Source organism: Euprymna scolopes, chromosome 15 (assembly GCF_053919585.1).
Source record: "Euprymna scolopes isolate OS-2025 chromosome 15, ASM5391958v1, whole genome shotgun sequence".
In the NCBI taxonomy this organism is placed as follows: Eukaryota; Metazoa; Mollusca; class Cephalopoda; order Sepiida; family Sepiolidae; genus Euprymna; species Euprymna scolopes.
In genome coordinates this window covers 36,112,934-36,125,661 of record NC_136496.1, presented here as the reverse complement: position 1 = coordinate 36,125,661, position 12,728 = coordinate 36,112,934, and the positions used below count along the sequence as shown (strand labels likewise).

Sequence of the window (12,728 nt, the reverse complement as noted above, 5' to 3'; positions counted from 1 at the left end):
CATTATAAATAAAAATAGAAAAATATGCAATGATAAATCAACAAGTAAATTACAATAAAAAATTGTTGGAAACATAACGGAAAAAATGTTTTTGTATTTATGTGTGCAAGTTGTGTTGCGTTAGTATGAGAATCTGTGCATATGCATGAATGTCTCATGGTTGTTTTATGTAAGCGGAAAATTTGCTGGTAGAGAGGTGTGTGTGTGTGCGAGAAAGTTTATTAGCAGTAGTAATTTTATCTGTTCGCTAGTTGTTATTGTTATTCTTACTTCCCTGTAGCTATTAGCAATAATGATGATTGAGATTCATGTTGACATGGTAAAACACGGCAGTTTAACATTTTAAATTTCTAAAAATTCTTTTTACATGTGTATTCTTTTTGGGTCTGTATAAAAAAAGGAGACAATCATTTCATAACTAATTAGTTAAGTACCTTATTAAGGATAAATGGATGGACACAGTGAACAGAGATTTTAAGAGGACATTTCGCTCTTGGTCATTATCAAATTTTTCCCTTCAGTTATTACATTATTAGCAATCTGTCCCTTGCCTATTCCATAACCAAATTTATGAAACCTTCATTCCACTATCAACCTCAACATCCGCTACGCCATGCACCATGTCAACTGATGTCTCTGTTTTACTCTACTTTGACATTTGACCTCACCTGACATCTCTTCCTGTTATCTTTTGTGGGAACTTATTTCTCCTTTTGTGCCACTTTTATTTGCACTTAGTTCAACTATTATCAAGAGTAACACAAGCTGATGTAACTGCTATTCAACATGGGACCATTCATTATGTAACAGGAGTAATGCTGATGTTGGTCAATAGCTGGTTGCTGCTGGAGAGAAGTCTGTGCTAACATGATGAACATAGGTATTATTTCTTCAACAGAAATCTTGGCTGAAATCAAGGCTGTGCAGACCTATTGGTAGGAAAAACTATGCTTCAACGTGGAGGCCTGGTGCTTCATTAGTTTACTGACAGTAATCTGCGTCTTTGATGCAATTCTTTTGGCTTTTATGTTTATACTTAACATTCCTTTCATGTCCAATACATCGATTGGCTAATTGCTGAGTAGATTTGTTTGTGCCTGTGCAGCAGTATTTTGTGCTTTGTAGTCAGGTTGATAAGATCCCAATTTGGAATCTGAATACCATCATAAAATGCCAGATTAAGAAGCAAGTTTTTCAAAGAATCAGTGATGTGAGTATACAATGGTAAAAATAGCTGAAATCGCAATGAATTTCTCAACATATCCCATCCCATCCCGTGTGTGTGTGTGTGTAACAAAATCCCACCTCCTCACTGTGGAGATCCCCAGATGCCCGAAAGCCTTTTACACTAATAGCTTCTTCCTTTGGACTGCTAGACTTTGGAATTTCCTCCCTATTTCCTGTTTCGCTGACTATACTAACCTGCATAATTTAAATGTAATGTGAACAGACATCTCGCTACTTAACTCCCTAGACATGATTTCAAATAGCAGGCCCTTACATCCAATAGGCAATAGGCCTCGTTTGGTGCGAAAAAAACAAAAAAAAAAAACAGTGTGCATATGGAGAGGAGACAGGAAGTCATTCTTTGATGGAGCAAAAGTTATCTAACTCCCCTACCCCCTTACTAATCGTTTGAAATCTTAGTTTTCACAGCAAAATTAACATTTATTTTCTACAAAAACTGCCATCTATATATATAAAAGCCAAACGTCTGTGTGTATGTATGTATGTATGTATGTTTGTTTGTAACGCTAAAACTTTTGAAAGACGGAACCAAACTTGACAAATTTGGTATCATATCGAAGCTCCATCACCCGGATGACAAATATCGAAATTTCACGTCAAACGGACCACTAGAAGTTGGTCAACTGATCAGTTATCTTCGAGGGGGGCCCCCAAAAAACCTGTCATTATCTATATATATAAAAGACAAATGTTTGTTTGTAACGCTAAAACTTGAGATGAAAGATTCCTCTCCCCTAAGAATAAAACATATGTTCAATATCTGCTTTTGTTTTTTCATTGTTTATACGGTGCCGAGCAACGCTAGGTAGCCCTGCTAGTCTATAATATAAATCTCACCTGTCTGTTTAAATGCATGTATGAATGTATGTATGTATGTTTGCCTAAAACTTTTGACAGAGGTGACAGATTTTCATGAGATTGGTATCGTTTTGAAGCTTCGGACGACAAATATGGAAAAATTGGCTAAAAACATTAATTCCTTCACCCTAAACTGGCCACTTTTCTACAGGGAGTGTAGTAAAAAAATCGTTCCTTCATGACAATGTAGCTGCTGAAAAATGTTTTAGGCAGATATACATACATATATACATACATAACATACAAGCAGACAGGTGAGATTTATATACTAGAAAATTAACTCTGAGTTATTTAATGCTGAATCAAGTCATTTTGGCAATGATTCAAGTTCTTATTTGGTTTGGTTGTTTTATTTTACAACATTAAACTTGTTCAGGTTATTTAAATTATTTGGAGTTTTGCAAAGGTAAAGGAAACAAAAAAACGAAAAAAACTAGCATCAATATTTTGTGTATTTTAGGCCAGAAACCGATATCTTCAGACAACCTGATTTGGTAGCACCAGCGATTCAAGTTCACTTTGCAAACTTTAATCATGTTCTGCAAAACCAAAAACAATTTTCTTTCACAAAACAACCAAACCAAACATCACAAATAAATATTTAAAGATATAAATCTTTCTGAAAAGTTGTTAACTAACTGATTTCTATATAATTTTGTTTGTGTATACTTCGCGATATCTTTTTAGCTAAACACGCATGCGCAAAAAACATTCTTTCTTGAATTAGTTTAAATATAAAAAAAAACAAGCTAATTTTGCTCACGCTGTCATAGACCTGTCATTATAGTAGCAGCATTATTTTAAGATTGCATGTTTGAGCTGAGATATCATATTTTTTTTCTCCAATTTTTAAAGTTTTAACATTTAAACAGGGTTATTTATGCCATTTTTTTTTGTTCGCTTATTCTTTATTTTCCCTTTTATTGGTTTGATTTACCCCCCCCCACACACACACCTCACCTGAGCAACGCCGGGTACCTCCTGCTAGTACATTCTAAAGCAAAGCTAAAAAATCAGACTATTATTTCTATTCGTAAAAAAAACAAAAAAACAAAAAAAGAAACACTAATTTTCTCTCTCTACCCCAATCTACAAAATACTTACTTTATTTAATCACCCAAGGGATTAACTACTTTACCCAAAAAAGAAAAGTGAAAGCGGATTTAATTTAAACTTTAAACATAATTACTTTTTTGTTTACAAATGAGTCATCAATTGTCAAACCACTTAAGAATAATGTTTATTGAAATTGATAGATCGTCGATTGAATGATGATGAATATTATGAGAGGATTGGAAATAATGAATGGAATGAACAAAATTTGATAACCTATGAGGACGATTGATGACAAATATTTATTGAAGATGACTGTTTTAGACTGCAGAGAAGCAATCCCATGGTAATATGTTCCACAGATGGGAAGTTCTTGGTAAAAAACACTGTTCGTGGGAATTTTAATTCATGCTAGGCAATAGGCATAAGAAGAAAGGAAAAGTTCTTCGCAGTGGTGGTAGAAGATGAGTTCTTACTTTGAACGTTTTTTTCATAAAAAAAAAGGAACCAGAGATTAAAGCATTAATTGCATTTTTAACTGTAGATATTTTTAAATATTTCTCCTCGACTTAGAAAGTTATTGTTAAAGCAGTTCTAAAAGTAGATCTGGTCACTAATTGAAGTTTCTTGCCAGTAAAATTAATAGATTTTTCAGGAATATAAGTTTCTGTGTTGCATTAGAATTCGTTTTTTTTTTAATTCATATTGAGTTTTGTTTGAAATTCCCACACGTTTTTTTTTTGTGTGTTGTTTTTATTTTAATCCATATTGAGTTTTGTTTGAAATTCCCACACGTTTTTTGTTTTTGTGTATGTTTGTTTTTATTTTAATCCATATTGAGTTTTGTTTGAAATTCCCACACGTTTTGTTTTTAAAAAAAAGAAAAAAAAAAAAAAAAAGGCTGATTTCTGCCAAATTGCTAGAACCTTTTCTACTTATTTTATTTATTTATTTTTTTTTATCGCTATATATTGTATTTCTCTTTCTCTCACTTTATCTTTCTCCCTTTCTGTGTACGTTTGGTATGTCTTGCTTGCCCGGGTGTGGTGTGTGTATGGGGGGGGGGGTAAATCAAAACAAAATGAAAAAATAAAGAATAAGCAAATGTAATGTTTAAGTATTATAACGTTTTTTTTTTAAATTAAAAAAACAAAACAAAAAAAAAAACAGCAGACGTGATGCAATAGGTGTGTCAGAAACTTTGTGAAAAATACTGAATAATTCGCACCCCCTCTGTCTATCCAAGCTTATAACTACTCGAAAAATGTAATTCAATCCCTAATTTTTTTTTTCAATTAAAAGGAGCAAGGACCAAGGTTTCATTTTAAAAAAACAACAACAAAAAAAAAACAATGTGATTTAAAAAAAAAAAAAGTTTTAAACTTCGGACTTTACAGGTAAATTTCTAAAAAAACACTACTTTTTTTTGTTTTAAATTTGAATATATTATTTATTGATCTTTTAGCTTCAATTTGTGATATATAACACTTTGGTGAATAAATTATTTACTTTTTAATAGACATTTTAAAGGGGGGGGGCGTGAATTAAAAAAAAAACATTTGTCTAAAATATTATGTTCGGTTTATTGGAAAGAGCATAAAATTTCACATTGACCCTGAAAATATCGTAAAAATAGAATCAATAGAAAAATTTTGATAGATTCTTAAAGTTTAAAAATTGAAAAATACTGAACTCGTAAAATTGAATTAATTTCATTACTGTCTTTTAAAAAATAAAAAAATAATATTTCTATTACTTTTTATACAACTTTAATAGTCTATTTTGGAAGTATAATCCATAAAGAAAATAAACAACCCACTTTTAAAAGAGAAAGTACGAGTTTTTTATATTTTATTTGCAGTTTCATGTTAGGGGTGTCAAAAATTCCTACAAAAATCGGGGAAAAAAAAACAAAAAAAAACGGTGCAGTTTTAGATCTTAACAAATGTAAATTTGAGTTCTGCACCATGCAAAAAAAAAAAAAAAATAAATAAATAAGAGATTAAGTCCATCATTTGTACCCCACCCTACCTCATTTAACCCCAAAAGTCTGCAAGGCCTTAACATATTTAAAATTTGAGTTCAGCACAATTCAAAACTGCAAAGTAGACATACACCGAAAACTTTTGACAAATATGGTAAAATAGTGCTAAAAATGGAGCGTTTTTATTAGCCCTAAAACAACCCTGGGGCACACCAAAGAGTTATCGCAAAGTATAGACAAACAAAATTATATTTGAAGTTTTATATCTTCAAATATTTATTTGAAGTGTTTGGTTTGGTTGTTTTGTGAAATTAAATTGTTTTTGTTTTTGGTTTTGCAGAACATGATTAAAGTTTGCAAAGTGAAAAGAAAATACCCAATAGCATCAATTTGGTGCATTTTAGGTCAGGAAACCAGTATCTTGGTTTCGTGCATTTTGGGTCAGGAAACCAGTATCTTCAGACAGCATAATATAATATCAGCACAACTGAAAGGTGAAAGTTTCTGCTGTTCATTTGGATGGATAATTAGACATGGTCACACAGACAATAAAACCATTTTTAACATCGGGAAAGGGGGTGCTTTCATATTATTTCATGTTATTTGAGAGGAAAATAATCATTAATTAAAAGGGACCATATTTTGTTTATCACTGTTGTCTTTTCTGCAGAGCAATAACCGGAAGTAAAAAAGAGCAAACAATCTTGATTATAACACATTAGTCTTTTTTTTATATAGAAGAATGATATTATTGAAAATTATTTATTTTTTATTCTTATTGATGTAACACTTTTCTAGAGGGTTGGAATGAAGTAGAATTATTTTTTTTATTGTACCTATTTACAATGCCTCCCCACAAGACAGAGTTAGACACCAGAGTCGTTTTTTAATGTGGAGAAAGGGTACAAAAATAAAAAATTGTCTCAGTCGTGAAGGATTTCTCCTCCACTGAAAGAGAACGAGAAATAGAAGTGCCGCATCTGAAGAACAGATACTATATTTTGATCTTGGCCAAAATTCGTTTGATTTATGAAGGTAATTCAATTCATGTCTTTTGATTGTACTGAATTAAATAAGACAACAGTAGGCATAAAATGTCAGAGATTTTAAAATGTTGAAGAAAGTGAACAAGAAATATCTGATGATCACCTTCATGGAAATTCAAGGAATGTTTGACAATGTATCACATGTATGCACACAATTTTGTTGTTGTACCTATTTACAATGCCTCCCCACGGGACAGAGTTAGACACCAGGGTCGTTTTTTAACGTGGAGAAAGGGTACAAAAATAAAAAAATTGTCGTCTCAATCGTGAAGGACTGATCCTCCACCGAAAGAGAACAAGAAATGGAGGTGCAACATCTGAAGAACAGATACTACACTTTGATCTTGACGAAAAGACCAAGTTTATCCTGTTGTTTTTGTAGTGGTGATGAAAAAAAGAAAAATGAGGAAGAGGAAGTAGAGAGGAAAAGAAAGAGAAAGAAAATAAAAGAACAAAAGAAAAGAGAAAAAAAGAACAAACAGAAAAAGTAGTAAAAAGAAAAAAATTAGAAGGAAAAAGTAAAGAAAAAAAAGAGTAGGAATAAAAAAAGAATGGAAGGCATAAATACATTGTTTCTGGATGTCTGATTTCATGAGTTGAATTTATTGATTGTGGCTATGTTGAATCTGAATGAGAAAAGCTAGATAAAACAAGTGAAGCATGCCCCCCCCCCCGCGAGTGCACAGTGAATGAGGCGTAAAACAAAAAAAATGACTAAGTACAGTATTTCCCCCCCCTTAATTCCAGAAGTCCCCAGGGGACATCAAATCTTGATGAAAATGAACAAACGGTGCAATTTTAGGGTGAATTTACAGGTCCACCCTCCTTTTGTCGGGGGGGGGGGGCTAAAAAATCGTATTTTTCTCAGCAAAAAATAAAATTAAATAAATAAATAAATAAAATGATTAAAAAGGTAAGAAATAACAGGATAAAAAATGAAATTGCCACTCCTTCATCTCCCACCTAGAGGGTAGGGTATATTCTGCTTCCTCACCAAAAAAAAGAAAAGAAATCTTAATGACCCACCCACACAGACTCTAAAGAGGTTATCAGATCATGACATAAGTTCTATCCGGATGTCCTGAAACTTAATAGCAAATAGAAATGATTCACAAACTAATTATACATCATACAAGCAAAACACTACCTGTCATCTGGTAGGCCATTAATTCAGCTATAAGTATTCTTTTGAAATGTATAACTTAAATTAGATATCTTTTAATATAAATCTATAGTAATTTTCAAGACTAATAGTTTTTAGTGCTAAACAAATTTTGTGTGATGTTAAAAGATGTTTAGCGTGTGTGTTCTTTTGTGTGTCACACTTACATCCGGGTCGTTTAATTGTTATGTTCTTCTATTTCTTGTCATAAATAATTTTACCAAAAATTCTTCATAAATTTTGGTTTCGGTTCCGGCTATAGCTGATGGCACTTAAATCATCTGTTTTGTTTATAAATAATTTTATCAAGAATTCTTCATGAGTTTTGGTTTTAGTTTCGATTATGGCTGAAGGAATTCAAGATATCTTAACTGTAGTCTCTGAACGTATATACCGTTCATTTGCTCATTATATTACGCTAGCTGGCCACATATAATGCGCTTAAACATGATGTTTTAATTTATGCAAAATGCATATGTATTATTATAGAACCAATCCACTATTGATTATTATGAGGAAAAATTTGCTCGGTGGACTAATTTGCAAAAAAAAAAAATAAAATAAAATAAAATAAATAAATAAAAATAATGATAATGTTGTTCATCAAATTCTCTCTGCGTTCGTTCACAATATCACATCAGCTGATATTTGGGCTTGACAAGAAGTGCCCTAAAAAAGGCACTTCAGATTAATGTTTAGTTTTCAAATATGCAAACAAACAAATGATTTGCAGCGATTTTAAAAGGTACCTCTTTGATCGTAAATTGAACTCATTAATAAGAAAAAATTAAAATAAGATGGTGAAGTTCACATGGGCTTGAACAGGAGATCATTCGATCTGTAGTTAAATGCTTTACCACTGAGCTATATCTCCAGAGGACAATAAATCCGGGTTTTTTTTTGTTTTTTTTAAGAGACTTTATTATCTCCCTTGACAGGTGTAACAAAATATTTCCCTCTAAAAATTCTTTTTCATCTATAAGAGAGAAAGTCTATCTTTAAAATCAAATTTTTTGATTTTCAAAAATGATTTACTGAGATTTTATTATTTCCCTTGTCCAGTGTAATGCAAAATATTCCCCTGTAAAAATTCTTTCTTTTATCTATAAGGGAGAAAGATTATTTTTAAGATCAGATTTTTTCGATAAGTTATCAGATGAATTTCTGTACAAAACATATTTAAGAACACTGCAAGACATATGAATTACCTGTGTGTGAAATTTGAAAAAGATAGGTTCCAAAACGGCTGAACCTATGAGGAAGTGTTATGCTGGGGCAACATCGGGTGGTCTTGATAATATTCAATTTAGAACGTCGACTATTATTATTAAAAAAAAGTAAAATGTTTGATAATTAACATTATTATTGCTTCATAACTTATGTAGAAAAAGGTACGCAGAATGTTATTGAAACAAAAGAATGTTTAGTAAAATATTTAGAAACAATAACAAGGACAGAATGCGGTGGATATAAGTAAAAGTGGGTTTTCAAACCTCCGAATAAAGACAAGAAATTTGGCCAGAAAACGTGATGTAAGGCCGCATGCTGGGTCTCCGTGTGGTCGAATGACATAAGCACAAAGGAATAGTTACATATACAAGAGAGTTTGGAGTTGGAGAGAGGGCTAGATGGACGAGAAGATGGTGGGAGACAGGACCGTAATGGCCCTGTACGGGGTGGGGGGTGAAGCAGAGATAAGACCAGCATGCAATCTTCCAACAAAGAAACATAATGAAATAAAAGCTGTCTAAAAGTCTAACCGAAAACTCCTAGTGGTTTCTTTGGAAGAAATGTTTATTTCAGCTTTTCAACCAAGATCCGGATGAACAAACGTATAATTTCTTCATTGGCAAGACGGAATAAGAAACTAAGAACCGTGTTCCGTCCCCTTTGCGTTATCCGTATTGTAAATGTCCTGTAACCCATACCACACACATATCCACAAGGATTTATGAAAACTAGACGATACGAAGAAACTTCACTGTATACACAACATCATATACCCAACACACTTTATATACAGCGCCTTACATATATTACGTTGATGCAAAAATAATGTCATTTTTTTTTTTTATATAGTTGATCAAAAAATGACATTATTTTTGCACTAACCTAATACATAAACCTTATTAGGCTCCACAATGTAACAGAAGGAACTCACGTACACACAAAGTAACTTCTATATAATAATAGAGATATCAAAATCAAACACAATCGCTGAATTTAAAAAAAAAAAGTGACAATTTTTTTTTCGAAATCAATATGCAAATTAGTTAACCTAAACAGTATATGAAAAAAAAAAAAAAACAAAAACAAAAAAACATACATCTATTATGTAGAGAGTTTTAATTTTAATATTAGTGCGAGCAATATGGCCATTATTCATTCATTTAAATATAAGTATAGTTGTTAGTTCTTTTTTATTAATATCTTTTATAAAAACATTCTGTGAATTCTTTCATTATTATTAGGTCACCATTCATCAAGGCTAATAGCATAATCATGGCATAATCACGGCGACACACCAGTTCTCATTAGATCACCAAAGCTAAGCAACGTTGAACTTGATAAGTACCAAATAGGTGACCAATTTGGGAATATTAGGTGCTGTATGTAAGAGGATATCGACACCTCCCTGCAAGAGTTGCAAAAACCTCTTCCCTTAATGGAGATATACATGCGATTAGGGACTGCTTGGTAATTTCATCCTCCCATGAAACTTCCTCCTTTAGAAGAAACTGGTTAAACCCACTTTAGTATCAGTTTCATTTCATTTCAAGGCTAAGAGCAACTCTAGGATAAAGTTAACGAGATGGAAATGAATACTAATGAATACTAGTTAAAAGATGAAGAACACTATGAGAGTACCAACATTGGTTTGATTACATTTGGAGCAGTTTATGTCAAAAATTCGTTGACACTGAATTTGAAGATTATCAAGTTGTAAACAGCAAGGAAGCGTATATCATTTAATTATTGGAATTCTTTTTGGGATGTATAATTTGTATATTTTATTTATTTATTTGTGGACTATCATCCTCATCTTTATATTTGTTGTTTTATGACGTTTCGGCCAACTATTCCTCTGACCTTCATCAAGTTGTTAACTGCGGCAGGATAGAAATGCTTAATATTCAACTGTATCTTCAGTAATTACTGCCTTCCGTAGCTGTTGCCGTTTTGGCCAACTAATCCTCTGGCCGGCTTTGGGTAGGATTGAAACTGCTATCTTCAATGCTCACCTGGAACTGTAGAGATTCAACATCTCTATCCATTGTGCCACGGGCCCCGAAGGGCGATCAAGATTGGATTTTTGGTCTAATAAAGCCACGTTTATTTGTCATCTGATATTCCATTGTTGAGTCCATACTGGGCGAAATAAGCATTATACCGGTTGTGATAGGAGCAACTGGATTAATAAAAAAGAATCTTCATAAATACTTAGAAGCAATTCTTGGAAGACCAAGCTGTAACGAAATACAGATAGCAGCCATAAAGGGAACAGTATCTATTCTTAAAAGAGCCCTCGGATATAAATTTAAATCATAACAGAATCAAGTGTTAGCTCCAGGAGGGAACCCCTTGATCTCTTAAAACTTACTGAAGTAAAATAAAAAAAAAGGTGAAACCTGACATAGTTATATGGAATAAGTCAGAGAGAGTTGCAACCTTGATTGAAGTGAGTGTTCCTAATGATGGCGGTCTGAACAGAGCTGAAAGGGAGAAACAGACCAAATACCAAGGTCTTATGTATGATATGAAAAGAAACTGGAATCTTAAGGAGATATCAATCATACCAATTATCATAGGTGCCACAGGGCTTATGAAGAAGAACCTGAAGTCCTACCTAACTAATATTCCTGGTGAACCAAGTGCAAAAGCGATCCAGACAATTGCACTTAAGGGAACAGCGAGAATACTAAAAAGAACTCTCGGTTGGTTTCAATGAAAATCGGGGCAATGTTGGCAGCTGGTTTGGCTGCCCCATACCCAGCATTACAATCTTCAAAGGAAGAAGAAAAAAAAAAAAAAAGATATATATTATTGGAATTCTTTTTGAGATGAGCAATTTGTGTATTTTATTTATTTAGCTGTGGACTCTCATCCTCATCTTTATATTTGTTATTTTATGACGTTTCGGACAACTATTCCTCTGGCCTTCGTTGTCAGATCGTGAAACAAATATAAAGATGAGGATAATAGTTTGCAAATAAGCAAGGAAGCAGTCCCGCAGTAATGTTTCACAGGAAGCCCTTGCAAAGAAGCTAGTCTATGAAAATTTTGCCTAATGCTCAGAGTGGAGAGGAAAAAAGAAATCTTTTCTTTTTTTTTTCATTGTAATAAAAGGAGGAGTTCTTGCTGTAAATGTTTTATGAGGAACCAAAGACTGGAACTGCTGAATCATCTAAATTTATGAAAACCTTTCTAAAATTCCAAATATTTCACAATAATCTTCTGTACACATTTAATATTAATGCTTATTTATTTACTTCCTCCCCATCTCAGGAAGATGTGACACAAGGTCGAAAGGTTGGAAAAGTCAAGCCAACACTCCCAAAGGAGGAGCACTCTAGCCTTTAAAAATTGCCTGGGAAGCCCTGTTGGCATTCCCCATTGGCATTCCCCGGTAGATGACTGATACTACACCCAAACAATGTGTGTGTATTCATGTGTACTTCCTTACTACTGCAGGAAGATGTGGCACAAGGAGGAGCATTCTAACCATTTAAAAATTGTCTGGGCAACCGTGTCGGCATTACCCCATAAGGAAATCCCAGGCATCTATCTGAAAGGCGAGAGGCAACGAATTGGAAGGGTGGACCTCCTAGGACTACCCAGAACAACACCTCGACCAGACAGACGCAAATGTCCAAATGTGTCCTTAACTGACATGGATATAAACTAAACTTTATTCATTCATTTATATGTAATGTTGCAACCGTTTGGCTGTGATCATAGCATAGTATCTGTTAGCTGCAGCAGGCAGGGCCAAGGGTCAAAGCATTATTAATTAATTGATTCGAGCGATGGCGGGAGTCTCGCTGGATCGATTATTATGATTAGAAAAATAAACAATTAGATTGGGAAAAAAAGGATTGACAGCTCTAATAATAAACAGCTACAAAAGAATGTGAAAATAGACGTAAATATAATTTTTGGTTTAGATAAACAAATAACTAGATTGAGGTTATGTCAGCTGTTGGTCTTAGACACGTAATTAGATGTAAATTTGAGGAGATTCTAGAATCGTTAGCTGAACATAAGAACAAACGACTCAAGGGTGAATTGGTCTCTCCATGGCACAGGGAGAGGCGTCTTCTCAGACAGCCAAGATGTGAAGACGTAATCTCTGAAGATGCTGGTTGAAATCATGAAA

General features: G+C 33.2%; 1 protein-coding gene across 6 annotated transcripts in view; it reads right to left on the bottom strand.

The window, feature by feature from the left end:
* LOC145293781 (histone deacetylase 11-like) overlaps positions 1 to 12,728 on the bottom strand; it is a 104,964-nt gene that overhangs the window by 74,978 nt on the left and 17,258 nt on the right. For 3 of the 6 annotated variants that reach the window (XM_080140320.1, XM_080140315.1, XM_080140318.1), the window contains exon 1: positions 5,520 to 5,557. The exons of the other annotated variants lie outside the window; for them this stretch is intronic. In XM_080140320.1, coding sequence (XP_079996446.1) covers positions 5,520 to 5,542 — 23 coding nt within the window. In that variant the 5' untranslated portion in view covers positions 5,543 to 5,557. Of the gene's footprint in view, positions 1 to 5,519; positions 5,558 to 12,728 lie in introns of those variants that run through there. 6 annotated transcript variants of the gene reach the window in all.